The 21,797-nt window shown below is 32.9% G+C and overlaps 2 protein-coding genes across 4 annotated transcripts; one reads left to right on the forward strand and one right to left on the reverse strand.

The window, feature by feature from the left end:
* On the reverse strand, window positions 330-10,283 carry LOC109354239 (AUGMIN subunit 5). Its single transcript, XM_019596597.1, has 10 exons — window positions 9,540-10,283; window positions 7,839-8,381; window positions 6,186-6,318; window positions 5,934-6,107; window positions 4,838-5,047; window positions 4,300-4,485; window positions 3,548-3,707; window positions 1,508-1,703; window positions 1,208-1,340; window positions 330-894 (listed from the first exon to the last, which is right to left on the reverse strand). The coding sequence occupies exons 1-10, from the start codon at window positions 10,079-10,081 to the stop codon at window positions 766-768; spliced, it is 2,406 nt and encodes an 801-aa protein (XP_019452142.1). The 5' UTR covers window positions 10,082-10,283; the 3' UTR covers window positions 330-765.
* Window positions 17,239-21,589, forward strand: LOC109354241 (E3 ubiquitin-protein ligase At3g02290). Of its 3 annotated transcripts, none has more exons than XM_019596600.1 (6): window positions 17,239-17,343; window positions 18,353-18,433; window positions 18,647-18,746; window positions 19,465-19,892; window positions 20,339-20,448; window positions 21,327-21,589. In XM_019596600.1, exons 3-6 carry the CDS (start codon window positions 18,736-18,738, stop codon window positions 21,351-21,353), a joined length of 576 nt encoding a protein of 191 aa, XP_019452145.1. In that variant the 5' UTR covers window positions 17,239-17,343; window positions 18,353-18,433; window positions 18,647-18,735; the 3' UTR covers window positions 21,354-21,589. The 3 variants fall into 3 exon arrangements, with proteins under 3 accessions (XP_019452145.1, XP_019452144.1, XP_019452143.1); XM_019596599.1 differs by having other exon boundaries at window positions 17,240-17,343; window positions 18,647-18,740; window positions 19,466-19,892; XM_019596598.1 differs by having other exon boundaries at window positions 17,240-17,343; window positions 18,353-18,740; window positions 19,466-19,892.

Here is a 21,797-nt window from a genome sequence, read left to right on the forward strand (position 1 = left end):
AAAAAATTCAAGTTATATGACTTTATAGTCATAACATATCTTCCGAAAAGAGTCACACTGATGTCATTCATCTCAATCAGAAGGCGGTGACACCTAATGGTCTTACAATAACAACTATGTCTTAATCTTATTAGATATGATCGGCTACATGAATCAAACTTTGTCATAAGATTTTATCATAAATCACATGTTCATTGATTTTTCGACAAATGGTGAAACAAGACCGACTATACCCAAAAAAACAAAATACTTCACCATACTTCACTTACATCACCTTAGCAAATTCCACCATTTTCTAAACGGCTCTAATAAGTATACATAAACCAGTATGCAGTGAAGGAAGCTCAAAGTGATTTCAACTTCAATTAGCTTCCAGACAATAAATCAAATTACAAAGCTCTACAATCAGGAGATATTAACTACCATTCATCACTTCCAAAGTAAAACGAAAAACCCAATTTACCACCTAAAATCTAACATTACCTATCATACATATCATATTTCTGAAACAAATCTATTACAAGAGAGGTCTCTTTCTTGTTCTTCATCTATCAATAGAAGTATCTGCTGCCACATTACCATCTCAAAAGAAAAACTTACCAGAAAAGGCATTCTCATTTCCCACTCAAAATGCTTGAAGTACACATTGCGCCGTTACTCGATGCTACAGAATATGATGTCTCTAATGTTGACAGCAAAGTGGGAATATTTAGACAAATGAGAGTTAAGAAGATTTTGTTTCCTCCAGATGGTCTATAACTTTATTCACAATAGCTCCTTATCATAAAATGCAAGAAGCTGCTTTACGTGATTATGCCAGGCAGCCACGTTTTGCCCATCCACCGTTACCCAGTCAACAACTGTCGATGCCGGTTGCTCCCACCACTCATCAAGCTGCAGAAGAGACAACAACTTAACATAGAAGTAGAATTCTGATAATCTTTGAAGAAACATGAAAGAATCCACCAACTAGATGGCATAACAAATTAAACAACTCTGGTGAATTTGTTTATTCAGATGCATGTAAATTAGAGTATACATACTTGGCATAAATTGCATTTGAGATAAACATGGAAACATATTGCTTAACTGGGAAATGGGGGTGAAAGTTTCAACAGTAACAACAGGAATATTCATTCCGGAGTTTTTCACCCCGGTTTTAAGGGATATCAAACTAACTCTACTAGTAACAACAGGAATAACTCACCAAACCCCGGACATATTTACAATCTTCCAAGCTCTGCTGAGCATTCAAAACAGAAGTCTTGAGTTCCGGCAACCACTTTTCCATGACAGTTTTCTCTTGTTCTGCAGCCAAATCCAAAGAATAACTTGTCGTCCTGCATCATTATATCAAATATTCAACGAAAGTTTTCAACAAGTTCTAAAGGTTGGAAACTGAAAAGGGTTAACTCAACATCTTTCTGTTGCTAATCAACCAATTTGAATTCACTAAAAATATTAATCATGAATGCATGTTGGATACTGGGTTTAGATAAATATTTACCTTTCATATTCTTGCTGAACACAGTAGGCATGGTTCAACAAGGCATGGCCACTTTGAACAAGATCCCGTCTAATATGGACAAGATTAATAGCCTTTAACAAATCTTCCAACACACTGGCTTCAGAACCACGAAGTTTCAAACAAAACTCCAAAGACTCCAACACAGATGCTAGACCAGCATCTGAACCCTCCAAGCCTGTCCAGTTCATTTAACAAGAAATTCATTTACTGTATTATAACAGCTTTAACCCACATAAATGCATACCAAGCACAACAAAACTTATGAATTATATTCAAGTTGCAAGTTAATGCAACAATAAGAAATAGTAACATTGATTTTGAACAATAAAGTACCATAATAAATGTTATGACAAATATGTTGGAGGCTTGAAACCATTTTACTACAACATTCCAAATGGTATAATGTTTTTCCCATATTGACAGGATAAGGTTGCATACACTCATCTCAACCCAACTTTTCTACAATAGGAACAACTTCAACTTTCTCCCTAATGCATTCATTCCTAATTTTATTTTGCATAGTGCGTCCAGTCATCCAACGAAACATTTTACTCTATGCTACACGAGTATTGTTGACATAATCAGAAGATTGTTTAGATAATTACAAGATTATATATTTGCTTAAGATTAAATATATGATTATCAAATCATATCTTCCATTTTTCTGATTTTATCCCCTAAAGTTAAGGGATTGTGTTATATATATTCTTCTATTATAAATAGAAAAGGTTGAGTGCATACAAACCACTCAATCAATTCAGATAAACAGTTTGTCCCTTTCAATTAGTTTATTTTCTTATGATATTTTACCGTCCAACAATCGATTTCATATAACATTGTGTATCTTATACTTATGCAGTAAAATTTTCTCTTAAGCTTGAGAATAAGTTTCAGCGCAACAGTAAGGTTGTTTGCCTTGTGACATGCAGGTCATGGGTTCCAATCCTGGAAAAAACCTTTACGGTTACTAGGGTAAAGCTATGCACATCTATCCTCTCAGGACCCCACTAGGTAATAGCCTCAGAGAGTGAGTCTTGGCGCAACTGTAGGGTTGTTGCTTAGTGACCAAGAGGTCACGGATTCAAATTCTGGAAATATCCTCTTCACTTGTGGGGTACAGTTGCATATGTATACCCTCCTCATACCCCACTAGGTGGAAGTCTCATGCATCGTAAACACTAAGTTATACCAGGTATTTAATCAATGGAAAAAGTCAAGACATAAAATCAAATTGATTTTCAGTGGTACACATGTCTTGTCTCAACCTCTGCTCAACTATCCTTCCCATAGCTTCATAGTATGACCCATGAGCTTAATCTCCCTATAATTTATACAAATTTGTATGTCACTCTTGTTCTTATAATATTTTTACCCATGACATGAACTACAGTTTAAAATGACCTTGAGATACACACTGTAACAGGACTTCGTATCAGCCAAATCAAGAGTTTTTATGGTCAAGTTATACAGTCATGGAACTACGAAACAGATTAATAATTAAAACAGCAACCAGCTCCTCTCACAAAGAAGGATCATTCTAGCAGAAGCTATATAGATTATAGAGTATAGACTATACAGAATGCATAGCTCTAGCATTCATCAATGTATGCCTAAAAATGTATATCAAGAATAGTACTATCAGAAGTACTGCTATGATTACATGTACTATATAAAAACAACAACACAACACAATATACACAAAAGAGGATACAGGCTATGCGCAAAAAAAGGTGGCCCATTGCATTAGGCTCCCACTTAAATATATACAGTTTTACCTTACGTTATGTCAAACTCACTAAGCAAGACATACTAAATTTAGGTAAAATATAAAAGTCCACTTAAACCTATAAATTTATTTAGTTCATATTTTGCACAACATTTTCCTTTTAAAAGTTCCAAATATAACAATTTGAAGTGCTTTGGTCGGCTTTAGACATGGTTCAGACAATTTTATTTCAGCCAAAACAATGAAGACCAGGAAATAGTGTATTAGCACATCAAAAACGATAACATACTCACCAGCGTGATACTGAAGTGCAGCTGAAACGCGGCATATTGATGGGATTGCTGATGGATCCCGAGCACCAGCTCTTGCAGTCAAAATAGCTGCATTTATTTCTGCATTTGCAACTGCTTCTTGTCCAGGTGGCCCACTGACACCCATGGCCTCAAGCAGTGCCTGAACCAGAATTGGAAGTAAAATTAGGTTGGAGCACATCTCATATATGAGACAAGTGATTAAAATGTCTAAAGGAAATCTCTCTAAAGATAATTGGAGTTTTTATATTCCGTGCAAGAATTCTAAGATCACTGACACATTGAATATTTTTACTACTGAATTTGCAATATAACACTAACGGATGACATAATCTAACAGCCATCACAGATGAGAGATCAGTTAAATGGGATTCAAGCATCTCGATGCAAAGAACTATTCCTAGACATGTTGGAAAGGAAGTAGAATGAGTGTCTTTTTACTTGGAGTACTTTTTTTATACAGTTTTTTAGGAAGAGGGAAAGTGTACAGCTGTCATGGTTTGAACCTAGGTGCTCACACTTTGTGTCCCGCAGTTCTACCAACTGAGTTGCCTCTGTGGGATCTTGGAGTAGTTTTTAATGGTTCATTATAAAGGTTTTGGGTTTCTGGTAAAAGCAACTACAGTGAAATTTGTTGTAGTTTGCAGTTATGCACTTCTATGGTATATTTGATTCTTATATGTTATCATGAACAACAAAAGTGAACAAAAATTTAACTTTTGGAGCATTAAAACCTGCGGAGTCGCAGGAAGCATGTAGAGGCTATTATCTGGACTCCGATAGAAGGTAGACACTTCTTTCTCGATAAGATCCTTTGCACTATTTGAAGTCTCAACAACAGCAGCACACGCTGGAATTATAGTGGTTGAAGCATATTCCCTTGCAGTTAATGGTTGTTGACTCCAAAATGAAGCAGCATCCTGCAATATAAAAACAGATAAGAAAAGTAAAAACAAATGAAATAAATGTTTATTTTTTTAAAAGATTAAAAGGGGGGAAAGATGATGTGTTGGAATCAATTAAGGGAAATGAATACCATTAATGCCAAGTAAGAACAAGATAACGTAAAGTTCACAAAAATCCATTGTCTCAAGGGTCAATAAATATATCAATTTGCAGAAAATGGATCGATGTGCCCATACAGACAAATCCACTAATGATTAAATTTAAGTTAAAACCAACGATGATCCTAGGATTCAAACAGGTACCATGATCAGTACCCATGGATAAGCTCCAAAGAAAACAGTTGTATTTCACTAACAGGAACCCTACCATATTTGCTTTAAGGAGTGCTGTATATATGGTCTCAAGTTCTGATCTACGAGCATCAAACTCTTCAATCTTTTTCCACTTTTTTTTCAGAGAATCTTCAGCTTCTTTCCTCTCTGCACACAACTTATTCAAGCGTTGTATCTCTGACATCAGGGTATTTAAGCTTGCCTTTAAACCAGCAACTTCTCTTTCCTTGGCCCAAACATCTAGCTGAACACAGAAGAAATATAAAGAAAAGGCAGATGAACATGTGGGCTAACTGCAAACCTAAAGGTTTATGTGGAAAATATTTCAACCATTAGGAATTGGATAGAATTGTCAGGGGGGACTTTCCTTTTTTCTTCTGCCTAGTAATGGTTCAGAATCATAAAAACATTTGGAAAATGTAATCCATGAATAAAAGGGAAACCTAAACAATTTAATTGAACTTATTCAAAGCAAAGATTCCAGAATTTACCCCTCAAAGATAAAAACATATTCCTTATTTCTCCCACCTTAAATGTTGGTAAGAAACACAATTTCTTTGAGAATTAAACATGCCTGAATGTCCTTAATTAAGCCATGATGACAACAATAATAATACAACTTAGATGCACAAGTCTTACCAAAATCCCCTTTTTTCTGAATATGACTTTACAGGAAACATCAAATATGTTACTATAGATCAACACCAACATATCGAGCCAATCTCATGGACCACTTCAAAATAATTAGACGCATTGTGTCAAATTGGGGTCCTCGTCACCTGATGCGTCCACAATATTGCAGTTACGGTGAACTCTGCAACTACATCATCATAGAATTGTGGTGCGAACCAAATCACAATGATGCGGCTGCGTTAGGCCGCAACACAAGCGCATTGAACTGCATTTGGGCACATCAGGCCGCATCAAATTCAAAAATATTTTTTTAATCACAAAAACTCGCCGCGATCAGCATCACATGACCGCAATCACAATAAGCATAACCACAATTTAAAATACTGATTTACATAGACGAAGAGATAGACCAGACATAATTTTTTTAGTTTGTATTATAGACAAATCAAGCATCTGAGAGTATGAACTCATGCACCATAAGTTTCGATAAGCAATACCTCGAGTTGCCTAAGACTTCCAACATTCTGGGATGTACTTCCAATACCAATTGTGCGTGAAGAAACATCTGTGCCTCCATGCAGACGTTTCAAAAGTTTTTCGCACAAGTCCCTTGCTTCTGCGGCCTTGTTTAGTGCATCTTCAGTCGACAAAAATTGCTGAACATGAGCTTTCTGTGAACAGAGGGTATAACACCAGTTCAATAACTCCACTTATGATGAAAAAGTGCAGTTTAACGAAAAATAGAACACCTGTCTTTCAAGAAGCTGGTTTTGACTTCCTCCTGGAGCCACATCAACCCCTATCTTCCCATTTCCATAAAGTAGAGGAGAGCTCCCATCAGATGATGAAACATCCATAACTATGTTATTTTCATATTTGTACCTGATTAAAAATGCAAGTTTGTATAACAGCTACAAAAGAAGTCATACCCTTGCTATAAGACAAAAGTAACAGAACATTTGTTACAGCAGTGTACAAAAAGTTATGATATTGTAGCTGATCTGTTTGAACCCTATGTGGCCACATTACTAGAGTGGGCCCAGTTTCTATGTACACACTGTGTCTACAAATAGACAGTTGTAACAGTTCTGAAACAGAATCAGTTTATAGTTTTCAGTTTACCTTCTCTCTCTCTCTCTCTACTCTCTAACAATTCATCAGGCACATATATCTTTATACCTTTCCTCATAATACCCTTAGACCTTGTTGACTACACCTCAGGCACATAATTCTCAGCTGTGGCATCCGGATTCTGGTGCCACGCATCATCTAACTGCTGATCCTATGAATTCATGCAAAGGTCTGAGCTGTTGTGTGGTCAGGACCATATCTATGGGCAATGATATAGGTATTCCCATTACTTTTTCCAACTTCCAACTTCTATCTATTACTAAGAATATAGTCAGTCTGGAAATTTACAAGAGATAATAATGTCTATTTTCATTTTCACTAAACTTGTTGCTTTGTTAAATCTCAGGTTGACAACTCTATTCTGTTGGAAGGCACTTTTGAACCTGAAGGCCTTTATGTCTTCCACAACATTCAGTTCTCATGTCCAAGTCACACTGCCAACAAGTTTACTCTTGATTCCTCTTCTAGCTTACCTAAGACCGGATCTACTTGTAATTCTTCATTTTCTGAAAACTATGTAGTGCCCTAAACTTGTATGCACTTCGGCACTGTCCTTTAGAGCAGCCACATGAAGGGATAGAGACAAGTTTTGCAAAAGTGTATTTGTCCTTTCAATAATATAAGTGTGACTGACTTCTGTATCTCCTTTAACTTTCTATACTTATCATTTTGATCTTGTCTTTATTGAACTTTAGGGCCCAATACAGTGATACAGTCCTCCAATGGTTACACTTACTATGCCTATTGCAGATTCCTGTACGTTATACATGGATGTACTTAAACAAAAAAACTGAAGCCCTTTCTATTTTCAAGCTGTTCCTTGAGCTAATAAAAGTTCAAAATAAAGGAATACTAAAATCTGTTCAAACAGATTGGGGCCACTTGCATCCTTTTTAACCTCCTTAGGTATTAATCACAGAACTATCTGCCATTGTACACACCACCAAAATGATACTGTGGAGAAAAAACACCCTCTTTACCTTCTCTCTCTCTCAGTCTCTTCTCTCTAAGCTTCTCTCTGTTTCTATTAACATTCATAAAATGCATACAGCTACTTCATTCACACGATTTTTTTTTATTGGGAGGGAAACAATCAGTGTATACATCTTAAATATACTATTCCAAACTACCATTTCTGACTGAAAAGTTTTTGAGAAAGTTACAGTAACAAGGATAACAACAGAAGGTTCAGAATTTAAAAATTATATTCACTGATATATTAATGAAAGCTTTAATCAAACAGAAAGAAAAAAGTATGCATATTTTGATACCTCAAGGTCTCTGCATCAATTCTAACATCAATTTTCTCTATTTCTCTGGAAATTAGACTTTTCAACCGTAGAGTGTATGCAGTAATTGCCTGAAGTAATTGGGGTGGACTCTTTAGGCAATTTACAATAACAGTTCTAACCTCATCCGGAATTTGACCATCAAAGTCAAAACCCAATTTTGCTGTTTCTGCTTGTGGATTTGAATGAATACCATTTCCTTCATAAGCAGGAAAAGAATTTCGTATTTTCTCAAGCAAATAAGCTACAAGAGACTCACATGTCTTTCTAATATTCTTGTCTCTTGTGGTTTCAATGAGAATGACATCATCTGCAGATTTATTGCTCTTTACAGTAGAATAAACAGCTTCCTTCTCACTCTTGCCACTAAAACTATTGAGAGTTTCTACTGAAGAATCCACATCTGATCTTTGAGCATCCCTCGCTTGATTTACATAGTAACAGAGACGTTTATGATATTCAGCAAATATTTTTGCACCTTCATCACACTGTCGATCATAAGCTTCCAACATCACTTGTTTGTGCCTGCACAATGAGTAAGGAATTCAGATATTTTTTTGCATCAATTAGTCGACGCAAGAATCATTATATGTTCATACTCATTCAAACATTATTAGTGCAGACAAAATGACATAAACCTTCCTAGATAATATCATATCTAATCTCAGAAGCACAAGATACGCTTTCTTTCCAATTGTGGCTAAAACAAAGTCTTAAACTCTCATACTAACAAGCAAGAACAAGATGCCTACATTATTGCTCAAAAATGATATCCAAATTTTGCAACATAAAACCAAACTAGTTTCTACAGCTAAATCCAGCAGGAAGGAGTGATTTTTTAGTACTCGTAACAAAAGCTATAACATTTTATCATCTAGTCCAACCATCCACAAAATGAGTGTGTTTAGATTAGCTTAATTTCACTTCAAAACAGGTTACTGAAAGCATTACAAAAGTGACATTTTTCAATAAATTAAGCAAATACAAAAAGCATCCACTTCAACCAAGTATTGAAGAAATTTCCATGATTTGATGAAGAAACGAAACAAAAATAAAATTTACTAGGGAATGCATCCCCTCAATTGCTTTTTCTTTTCACAACTGGTCAAGTACACAACAAGATTTCTTTAGTATGCCAAGTCAAGATTTGTATAACATTTGCAACTATCTCTCCTTCACAAAACAAGAAAAAGCAATTGAGGGAATTCATTCCCAATTCAACTAATACACTACACAACATTCCAAAACATAACAATACTAACAACCCTTATATTTCTATAACTTTTCTCTTACATCACGTTCTACACTCTATCTCACTTTCTATAATACTATCTCCATTTTCCTTCCAAATCGCATATATGGCTTGCTCCATCTTCTCTTCTTATCTCTTTCATACACATTTCACACTCTCAAAATGAACATAAGAAGAACATTATTGTAAATTTGTAATAAAATATAGCCAGGTGCACGAGACTCTCATCTAGTGGGGTCTAATAGATATAGGCAAAGTCTTCCTCTCACAAACGAAAAAACTATTTCCGGGATTTAAATCTATAACCTCTAGGTCACAAGTCAAGCAATCTTACTGTTGTGTCCGGGCTCACCCTTGAAGAACATTATTGTAATAATAATTGTAATTCTAATAATAATCAAAATTGAAGGCAAATTGAGTAATCAAAAAACCTATAATTGGATCGTTCATCAAGCATCCTCTTCCTCTCAGCCTCCTCCCTCGAAACTTCGAGCATCCTCGCCCTCAAATCCTTCCTCTGCCTTCTCACAACGTTCCTCAACCTCTCCACCTCCTTCGCCGCCAAATCTCGCTCCTGCAACGCAACCTCCCTTGACTCCGCCGCACCCGAACCCTCCTCCGCCAACATCATCTTCTCCTTTTTCTTCCCCTTCCCCCTCCCCTCCTCCTCCTTCCCTCCCGCACTCACCAAACCACCACCTCCACCATCTCCACCGTGGACAGTAATATTCCGGCGAATGTTGTGCACCGTCTTCTCCGATTTAGCGCGCGTTATGAGGAAATTCCAGACCGGAATCATGTTCCCGCGGCAAATCTTGCGGAGCGACTCGACCGAAGGCAAATGTGACTTTCCGGCGGCGGCGTGGTACTGCGAGAGTGGACGGTATCCCATCTCTTTGTGAAGCCATTCAAGTATGGCCTCCGGCGTGGCGGCGGAAGCGTTCGACGACGATGATGACGTTGCGGTGTGCATTGTGAGAACGGAATTGAAGGGTTTTAGGGTTATGATATGATATGATGAATGCAATGACTGAGTCAGAAATCGGTGACTCGGTCGAGTTACTGTGAAATTGTTAGAAGGAAGTTATTTGAAGTGGTGAAGTGTTAGATCTGAGAATTTTTGGTTTGGTTGGTGAGTTTTGATTTTGAGTGTTGTGTTTTCTTCAACAATTGGAATGTTTTTATTCAAAATTTTAAAAATGATTATTATGGATGATGTCCAATTTGGGAGAGGGGGAATTTTATTCATCTTTAACCTTTGAATTATTGAGAATTTTGTAGCTAAAGTTTCTAAATTTATATTATTTTTTTTGGTACTAAAAAATATTAATATTGAAAAAATAATCTTAACTAATAAAGAAAATTAATCACTATTTCATAGTCTTTGGTGGATTTGGAGTAGAGGCAAAATATGATTATGGATCACAACCTTGGTCAATTCATTATGTTTAGAGCAATATTGTAAATGGTATTGGATGTGTTGATTTTTCCTTGAATGAACAATAATTTATTTCATGTGTCGTTAAAGAGTTATGGTTTCGGTCTCCTCTGGATTTTATGAAAATTAATGTTGATGGTAGTTACATGCTTGTGACTTTTAAGATTGGTTGATGTGGCCTTATTGGTAATCATAATGGTAATTGGTTGTAAGGGTTTGTAGTGTTGATGACATATCTCACACATTTTCCTACTTCTATTTTCTCCCTTCGTCACCCCAAGAATACGGCAATTTTGACTCACAAAAACTATATAATCACACACTGATCATTATTAGAGACACAAGATGAGAAAGTTATATAAATTTTGTGTATACACTTTGAGATCGGAAAAAATATACTATTATATAAAGACAAAACATGTCTAAGGGGTATTTAAGTAATATAGACGTAATTTCAATATTCCAAATTTGTCTTTACTAATACATAAATGCAGAATATGTCTAAAGGACATTCAAGTAGTCAAACCAGTATAATTTCATTTAATAACCACCATTACATAATTTTCATATTCCAACTTTATCATTTTATAGCATCTCAATAATAACTACAAGAAAGTTCCACATGTTCTTTTAATATTTTCCATCAATGCATCACTATTGTTTTACACATTCTCCTACTTGTATTTTCTCTCTTCATCATCCAAGAAGAGCAACTTTAACCCACACGAAAAAATATTCAATCACACACTAATTATCATTAGAAGCACCAGTTGAGAAATTTATAGAAATTTTATGTATACACTTGATAACAAAAAAATATACTACTATATAAAAGCAAAACATGCCTAATGGATGTTTAAGTAATTGAACATGCATAGTTTCTATATTCCAATTGTGCCCTTACTATTATATAATGCAAAATATGTCTAAAACACATTCGGGTAATCGAACATTTATAATTTTATTCAACTTCATTTAGTAACCACCATGACATAATTTTCATATTTCAATTTTATTTTTTTGTAGCATCCCAATAATAACAATAAGAAAATTCTACATGTTCTTTTATTCTTTTCCATTAATACATCGGTGTAATTTCACACATTCTCCTACTTCTATTTTCATCACTCAAAAGAGCAACTTGGATCCACACAAAAAACATCAATCACACATAAATCCTTATTAGGTGACAAGTTGAGAAATTTACATAAATTTTGTGTATATACTTAATATCATATAAATATACTACTATATAAAGGCAAAACATGCCTAAAGGATGCTTAGGTAATTGAACATACATAATTTCTATATTACAACTTTGTCCTTACTATTATATAAATGTAAAATATGGCTAAAAGATAATTAGGTAGTCGAACTTCTGTAATTTCATTCAATTACATTTAGTAACCACCATAACATAATTTACATATTCCAACTTCATCCTTTTATGGCTACCCAATGATAACTACAAGAAATTTTCATTATTTTCTTTTATTATTTTCCATCAATGCATTACTATTATTCCACATATTCTCCTATTTTTATTTTCTCTTTACATCACTCCAAGAAGACCAGCTTTGACCTACACGAAAAAACATCAATTACACACTAATTATTATTAGAGGCACGAGTTGTGAAATTTATAGAAACTGTATACATTTGATATCAGAAAAATATAATATATTATATAAAGGAAAAACATGCATAAGGTATGTTTAGGTAATTGAACAAATATAATTTCAATACTTCAACTTTGTACTTACTATTATATAAATGCAAAATATGCGTAAAAGAAATTCAAGTGATTGAATCTATATAATTTCATTCAATTCCATTTAGTAATCACCATGACATAATTTCCATATTCCAATTTTATCATTTGTAGTTTCCCAATAATAACTACAAGAAACTTCCACATGTTCTTTTATCTTTTCCATCAATGCAACATTATTATTATTTCACACATTTTCTTACTTCTATTTTCTCTCTTCGTCACCGCAAGAAGAATAACTTTGACCCACATGAAAAAACATTCAATCACACACTAATCATTATTAGAGACACAAATTGAGAAATTTATAGAAATTTTATGTATAGACTTGATATTAACAAATATACTACGATGTAAAGGCAAAACATGCCTAAGGGGTGTTTAGGTAATTGAAGAAGCGTAATTTCTATATTCCAACTTTGACCTTACTATTAATTAGATGTAAAATATGCCTAAAAGATATTCAGATTAATGAACCTGTATAATTTCATTCAATTCCATTTAGTATTCACCATAACATAATTTTCATATTCCAATTTTATCATTTTGTAGCTTTTCAATAATAACTACAAGAAACTTTCACAAGTTCTTTTATTCTTTTCTATCAATGCATCATCATTATTATTTTACACATTCTCTTGCTTCTATTATCTTTTCTCTTCATCATCCCAATAAGAGCAACTTTGACCCACATGAAAAACATTCAATCACACACTAATCATTATTAAAAGTACAAGTTGAAAATTTTATAGAAACTTTGTGTATACACTTAATATTAGAAAAATAAGAATGTGAGTCAACAGACATATAATGTCAATCAACACGCTAGTATATCTAATGTCGGAAGAATTATGTATGACTTGAATGTTTTAAAGGTGTGTATATCAGGCAAGTGAGTGAATGAGTACATACTTGCATAAGGAATATATCACCACATTTGGGTATTAGAAAGTTGAACTTATAGCAAGTTTTAAGACTACAATGGAAGTTAAATGGTTGTAGAACTTTATTCCATAGTTTGAGTTAAATTGACATTATTGTCAGGTTGGTGAAAATTTATTTTAATAATTTTGTAATAGTGAACAACAAATAATTTAAGGGTGTTAAATGTAAGAATTAAAGTATTTTGTCGTTAAAAAAAAGTTGAGAAACAAAGAATATAAACTATATATATATATAATGATTGCAAATCCATTAAGAAAGGATTGTCACTTACATTGACAAGCGTTTCTAAAGAATGAATATTACTAGACATAATTGATGAAAATGTATTATAATTGTTTTCTATTTGGCATTTTGAGTTCAATTATAAAAGTTATTTACCAACAGGTGTTGGTTCAAGTGGTACATGCTTGATTCCCCTTAAGCAAGAACCCGGGTTCGAGTCTTGTGGATGGAAAAAATGTCTGTTGGGAGAGTTAGCCCCACTTACTTGTGGATGTGCCCGGCTCGGACAGGATTGCCTCCAGTGCGAAGATACTTGTGGGAAACCAAAAAAAATTATAAAAGTTATTTATGGTACTTAATGTTTCTAATTAGTATACATTGTTAGATTAGATAAAGATAATAGGAATAGAGGACTTACTAAAGATAATAAAGTTAGATCCTATTCTTGATTATGTGTCATATTAAGGAGAAAAAATATATGAGTTTAAAATCAGTGAACTGATGGTGTAAAGTTTTTTACACTGTCAACACATCATTCACCATTGATTTATATTACTTTTGTTTGAAAGTCAATGGTGGTTAATAAATCAATGATGATTTACTGATAGTGTAAAAATACTTACACTGACAGTGTATACATATTAAATCCAAAAAGTATTACGGTGGGTGAAAATGGACTAGGTTGAAAATAATGATGTATAATCGCCGTGGTTCATATTAATTTTCCACTTAGTCATGGTATTATGGTATAGTTATGATAATGAGGATTTAACATTATATTTACACGTGTATGATGTTTTCTTATTAAATCATAAAGTGTTGTTTAAATTGGACAAATGGAATAATATAAAAAATGTGTCTCATATAATGGTTTAACATTTAATGAGAGTGAAATCATATTTCCTAATTTATGAAAAAACATCATTTGTTATGAATTTTTTATTTAAATAATTAAATGAAACAAAATAGATATTACTTGAATTGACACGAGTGTTTGGGAAGTCATGTTTCATGAAGGAAGATATATGGTGGAAGCAATTTATCATGTCCTATAAATTAAGGGATGTGGTTCCCACTCTGTGTAATGAGAAATTATATTACCTCAATCAATAATTTACTATTATGAAATGAAATGGGTTAAGAGAGAGAAAATTGATTCTATGATTATAGTGGTATGAATGTACATTCTATGATATTATTCTTCATAAGGAAGACTTATTTTATGCCTATGATTCAAGTCCATGCAAAGAATATTTTTTCTCTTATTTACCTTTTTGTGAAAATCTTGAAGTTTCTTATATTGATGTTTTGTAAACTTTAACTAGTTTATATATATATATATATATATATATATATATATATATATATATATATATATATATATATATATATATATATATATATATATATATATATATATATATAAACTAGTTAAAGTTTACAAAACCAACTTATTATTAGATGGAAATTACTCATTACTACAATTAACTGGAGATTTAGAATCATGCTTAATTCAGTTCAGTTTGATTTATGTTGATTTTCAACGTTGGAACCAAATCAAACTGAAATATTCATAAATAGTTTGTTCCATTCATGACTCACTTTTAATGGATTATGTCAAATTTTTATCATATGTTTATAGGTTTGTGACTGTGTTATCCTTTCTTAATAGACATGTCTTAATTAAATGTTATAAAAACTTGTTTAATTACCCTTTACTTATACAAGTCTATGAGAGAGGTGGAATTATACTACTCTTTATCAAGTATCACTTAGTTGTTAATTGTTAACTGGTTTCATGATTTGGTTCTTGCAGTTACAAACCCTATGAAACTATGAAGCATACTGATTAAAAAGTTTCTTAAAAAATTAAGCGAACCATAAAAGCGACTCGATTCATATTTTGCAATTTGATTCAGTTCAATTCATTTCCATCAATTTCACGGTTCAATCGATAATCACTTAAATTAAGGGATCATTTTGAAAACTGACTTCTCTCTTACCCAAAACCTAAAAAGGGTTAGAAGTGGGTCAATCTCCTATTTTTTTTATAAGGTATTTTGCAAACCATTATTCTATGTCTAATGTTTATGAAATTCAAATAAGCAAAATGTTTTTGAGAATTAATATATGAGTATAATATTTATTTACCGACAGTATAAATATTTATACGCAATCAATATATTATCCATCATTCATTTGTATTTTTTTAAACTAATGATGGTTAAATATAAATGGTGAGTAATGCAGTAACAATAAATCAAAGTCGTACACTATGAGTTAGAGGTGCCAAAGCGGCCCGGCCTGGTCGGGTCAGCTCGCCAAAGCTCAAAAATTTATAGTGTTTGAGTATCATATTATATACTTTTTTATTGAATCCAGACTTTTTAGTCCGAACTAGCCGAACTTTATTAAAATCGGGCTCAGGTCGTGCTTAGCCGGCAGGTTCAAAATAACTTATAATAAAATATAGATAACAAAATATATGAACTTTGAATGAAAAATAGAATAATATATGTAACATAAATATTTATAAATAAAATAATGTTATAAAATTAATCATTATATTATTTTTTCGACATCGTAGAATATTCTTTTAAGCAGAATAACAAAATAGTGTATTAAATCAAATGAAAAGATATTAAACCATATAGATGTAACTTTTCCTTTCTTAATTGTATTTTTAATTTGATTTGACTTCTACAAAAAAAAACATAATAAAGAAAATACATTTTGCAATAAAACTAATAGACTACATAATTGTTTATCATATAAAATTATACACAACCAAATTTAGTGTAAAAGTTCATAATGAAAGTATTGATAAAGAACATACAAAAGATTTTCATAGAGAATGTAAAGAATAATGATCATATATTACAATGATTATACTTTGAGATATAAAGTTCATTATGAACTTTAGTCTATAATACCATTACTATAAAAAAAAGCAATATTGTTTTTTATTGAATCCAAATGTTTATATAATAAAGTGAAATTACAAATTATATTATGTTGGGGAGCGAAAGTTCTATAGAAATGAGTGATTTAATAAATGATTTAATATATATATATATACGCTTATTATGTAAGTGTTTTTTACACTGTCAGCAAATCATTCACCATTGATTTGTTAACCACCATTGACTCTCAAACAAAAGTAATACAAATAAACGGGGATGTTGTGCTTACATTGTCAGTGCATAGATTTTAAACTCCTTAATAAATGGGTTATGTTAAAAATCATATATGTGAACTTGACATTATATCTTAACTCAAATACAAAACATTAGATCTATATGTTTGATAACATTGGACTTAATAAATGTGTTAAAAAATTATGAATTAATATCAAATGACATGTATATATTAAATAGATTAAAATTTAAATAAAAATGTTTTTTATTATTATGGGGCCTACACACTACACCTACAACCCACTTAAGGTAGATTTAGACTATAATTTGATATGTATAAATTATATTTGAGTTTTTTAGTACATATCAATTTAACCCAAATCCGAATGAGCTAATCCAAACTCGTCCAAATAACCTGTTTTGACTTTTGATATCTCTATTATCATCGATGCATACATTTTTTATCTGTTTCATATCAAGAGTTAATATTTTATGTTTTTAGTGGGAAAGAATGATAAAATATGTTCAATCCTTTGACTTGTCCGAAAAATCCAAAAATAAAACCCACACTTCCTTCTTTTTAGTAATTATTCATTCCGATTTCCCTATCAATCAAACAATTTATTATCATCAATTTCAAGGTTCCTTCTTTATCAATTTTCATTCCCTTCCACTAAACAACGTTCAAAATTTCATCTTTTTATTTCTCTCTCATAACTCAGGTAGTTTCTTCATCTTTTTTTTCTTCCAAATATTCCATCTTTGTCTTTTTCCTTGCTTACCCAGTTGCCCTTTTTATCGTTCTGATTGCATCCATATTTCATAATTCTATCTGGGTATTATTTGTTTTCGTCAATTTTGGTGTTTTTTATATATTTTTTAATAGAAAAGTCAATGTTTCTACCTAACATAGATGATATAATTTCATATAGTTTGTTCTCTTTTATAAAAATGTAATTTTTTATTTATAAATGTTTCAATTCTTGAGATTGAACATGATGGGTATTCATGTTTTGCTTATATGTTAATATTTTGAGATTATTGTCTAATAACAATGATAGCAATATTTCAACCTAAAGGAAAACGATTCCCATCATGTTGTTTGATGCATAGAGTATAGTCATAGCTTACCAGTGAAGTAAAGAATCAAATTTTCTATAATTCTAAGGAAAATCATACAAAAAATTGGAGCTTATTCTTCATCTGAAAAACTCAAATTTTTATAGTGTAAAATTTGATTTTTTTTAATATTTTTTAGTTGTATCATACCTTTTTTAGATTCCTGATTTGCCAATGATGCATGTTATATATTCTGCTTTGGGCTTAGAGAATAGATGAGCATTATTTGCATTGATCAATACAGGTATTACTGTTTTACAGTTAAGTAGTGTTTGGTAGAGGTGTTAGAACCGAACAAAACATAATATATTTGGTGCATTTTATAAACTAGAACATGTTGGTAGACGTATTAGAATAAGACGTAGCGTAATATGAGTTCTATTATATGTTGGTGCATTTTGTAAATAGAGCAAAATAGTGAGCTTTACTAGAAAGTTGGAACAAAAAAGAACAGAACAGGATTATTGTGTTTTTGTTCTGTTGATATTGTTCAATTTTGTCCACATGCCAAACGTTACCTCAATTTTCGTTTTGCTTGGTCGAATTGCATGAATGACAGCATGCACTAGTATATTCCGACTTTTGTTTTAATGTTTTTATTTTATTTTACAGGTGAAGAAGAGAATCAGAGTCTGCTTATCCATTCTGCAGATTATCTGAACACTAGAGGGAGGGTACTGATTTGCGGAGGCAGTGTGACTTCTGCGAGTTTAGAATCCTCTCTTATTTATTTATGAAAGAGTAGTTTGTGCTTTTCGAGAATCCTTTTACCGAAGCCTGCACGTAGCACCATCAATATTTTGGTGATCTTTTGAGTCGAGGAGTGGGAAAAATTTAAGTTAAAAGAGTGAAAGATATTGAGGATTTGAGACTGGAACAAATGGGTTCTGTTTGTGGTTGTTTCAGAGATGACGATTTTGAAGATTATATGAATCCAAGTAGTTCCGTGTATAGGAACTGCCCGTGTCTTGGTTGCTTCATGCAGAGCCTTTTGAATGTGGTATGTCTCTAAAGTCTAAACCCAAACACTCTGCCCCACCCTTTTACACTTCCAATTTTTCTTTCTGTTTCACTTTTTTGGGGCTCTGTCATTATGTGGTTTTTTTCCATATCTTGAATTCTATACCTGTCTTCATGATCACGACGTGATGCATTTTTTGTATACTTGTGAGGTGGCAAACCTCTTACATTTTGAGGTGAATTTGTTTGGGTTTTGTTAGTATTTGTGCACATTTACATCCTCTTAAATATTTTTGAGGTGCATTTGACGTGATTGCTAGCATTTTCGTCATTAGCTTTCAGTGTATTGAATGCCTTTCTTTAGTCTTGAAATATGTCATAATTTCCCAAAACTTCACAAATGTATTGCATTTATGAATCCATTCTAATCTAAATAAGTTTTTGTGTGCTATCAGTATTAGATCTTAGTCTTCGATTTAAGTTTCTTCCGAGTTAACTGTGGGAGGGATATTTGCTTTCTGAAGGTCTCATGTTAGCTTCTTTATACGAACGACACAAATAAAATCAGAGCAATCTGTAATCACCTATAACTTAGTTTAGTAAAGATTTGCTGCATATGTTTATCTAAGTTTCTTGGTGGTAAGTTCATTGTATCGATTGCCATTTAGGCATTTACATTAGTATTCAGTTGACCGCAATTTGAAGAACATTCTAGTCCTAAATCAAATTTTAGTATAACACTTTCTAATCTATCTCGAATTTCAGTATGGATTGATATTCTGTAGAAGTGAAGTGCATGCAATTCCTTCATCTATAGAGGGAGCAGCATCTATGACTTCTACAGCATCAATTGATAATTCACTGTCTGACATGTACCGTTCTCCTCCAAGGCCCTTGCCTTATGATGCAGACCCCCGGATTTTCCGCTCACAGAGTGATGGACTTGTTTCAAGACGTGACAAAGGTTCAAGTCATTCAAACGAGGAGTCAGAACCGCTTAGAAGTGATGTAGATGTGAATCCAGAATCTTTAAATTCGGGTGGCAAATGGAAGGATAGTGCCGGTGAAGATGCATCTAAGGTATACCGTTCTAAGTCCTCAATAAGACTTTCATCAGCAAAACTTACAACAGGAGCTGGGTTCGTCTATTCTTCATCAGAAGAGGAGGATGTTTGTCCAACTTGTCTTGAAGGTAGACATATGTTTACCTTTATACTAGAATTTCCATTAGATCTGGATCTTACTGTGAGACTGTTGCATGTGCCACGTGGCTTCCGACCCTTAAATTGTGAAAGGTAAAATGGAAGTAGGATATTTTGAATAATCCGAGAAAATAAAATATGCTTCTCAATAGTTTCTTCACGCTCTTTCATTAATTGATCTCAAAGGCATAAACAATAATTTACTAACATTTTTTATAGAAGAATAATTTAGTGAGAGTGATGCAGCATTTGCTCCAAAGTCTAAATGTAACCTTAGCATAGGCATCTACAAGGCCAATATTTTAATTCCAATTATTGGCAGTGCTAGTAAAATCGATCTTCGTTGCAAACAAAGGGTTATGTCAGGAAACACGCTATTAAAGAACAATACTTTTGGTAGACTCTTATATTTCGGCAATTGTATTTTTTTTTGCAGAATACACCGAAGAGAATCCGAAGATAGTGACAAAATGCTCTCATCATTTTCATCTTGGTTGCATTTATGAGTGGATGGAGAGAAGTGACACTTGTCCAGTTTGTGGGAAGGTAATATTTTTACTCTTAACTCATTGCAATTAATTTTAGTTCAGCAGTGTTACACTTCCAGCATAGAATACATCAAAATCAGTGGGGGATGAACCAGTAAACTCAACCAAAAACCAGTAAACTGGCCATTTCTCTGATTCGGTTATTGCATGTAACCTTTATCGGTTCTAAATGCAAAAATGTGAACTGTTTCTTTAAACATCATGTTCCAGTACAAACTGGCAAAGGCTGTTCCAAGTCCCAGCACATTTTTGTGCTGCAATATCAGTGTTCAGTTTGAACAATTCAATTGGATATCTGCAAAAGGGCCAAAGCTTAGATTCACTACGCGTGGCCGACTACATTGATCACATGACGCCATAATGCTTTATCATATACCACGTCCATTGATAGATCATTGATCTCTACGTCTTTCCTAATTGGTCCTTACTGTTTCTTATCATTGGCCCATTGAACAACTTGACATTAATAATGTTTTCTTACATGGTGATCTAGAGGAGGAAGTATATATGCATCAACATTTGAATGTTCCGACTACAATGGACGCGGTATATATGCGTCAACCTCCTTTATCATATAGCCCTTCTCAATGTTCTAATGCATCCATTCCTAATTCTATCTTTTCTAGTGTGCCCACTCATCCAACACAATATTCTCTTATATGCTACTTTGAGTTTATTCTCTGATTGACATTTTATCATAACATTCAGACTTGATTGTTGTTGTTCTAAGTAAATTTGAGATGAACATGGCGGGAGATCTACATAGCTTGAATTATATTTGCTTTCATTGCTGACATATTGATAAGCTAAATGCTGCACTTGAAGGTGATGTTTAATGAATCATAATAGTTATTCGTCGATTTGTTTTTGTGTTAGGTGATGGTATTCGATGAAACGACTTAATCTCGATTAAAAGGTTTGTGTCGCGGATGAAGCCAGCAACAAAGGAAAGAATACCAGTACAGACATTGTGAATACTTCAGATCAAGCACTTGCTATGTATAGTAAATACACAACTTTGCTTAACCATTGTTATAAGTTCAATCTCTTATCCAAGTTGTTTTCATATTTAAACTTTTTCCTTCCCCAAAACTTGGAAGAATAAAAATGCAATTTGAGATGGAAACTTTTCCCTGCTGCATTTGTTAGAGAGATGTTACTTAAATATAATTATACATAATTGTTAATTATATGTAATTATGTCTTTATATATAACTATTAATTATAAATGATGTCATCCAGTCGGATTGGATAGTTTAACCGATTAAACTTTGTATGAGGCCTTTTTCGATTTGATATGTGGTTGGATTTCATAACATTGGCTGTAACATAGTTGCACTTGATTTA

The sequence above is a fragment of the Lupinus angustifolius genome, chromosome LG08 (assembly GCF_001865875.1).
Source record: "Lupinus angustifolius cultivar Tanjil chromosome LG08, LupAngTanjil_v1.0, whole genome shotgun sequence".
NCBI lineage: Eukaryota > Viridiplantae > Streptophyta > Magnoliopsida > Fabales > Fabaceae > Lupinus > Lupinus angustifolius.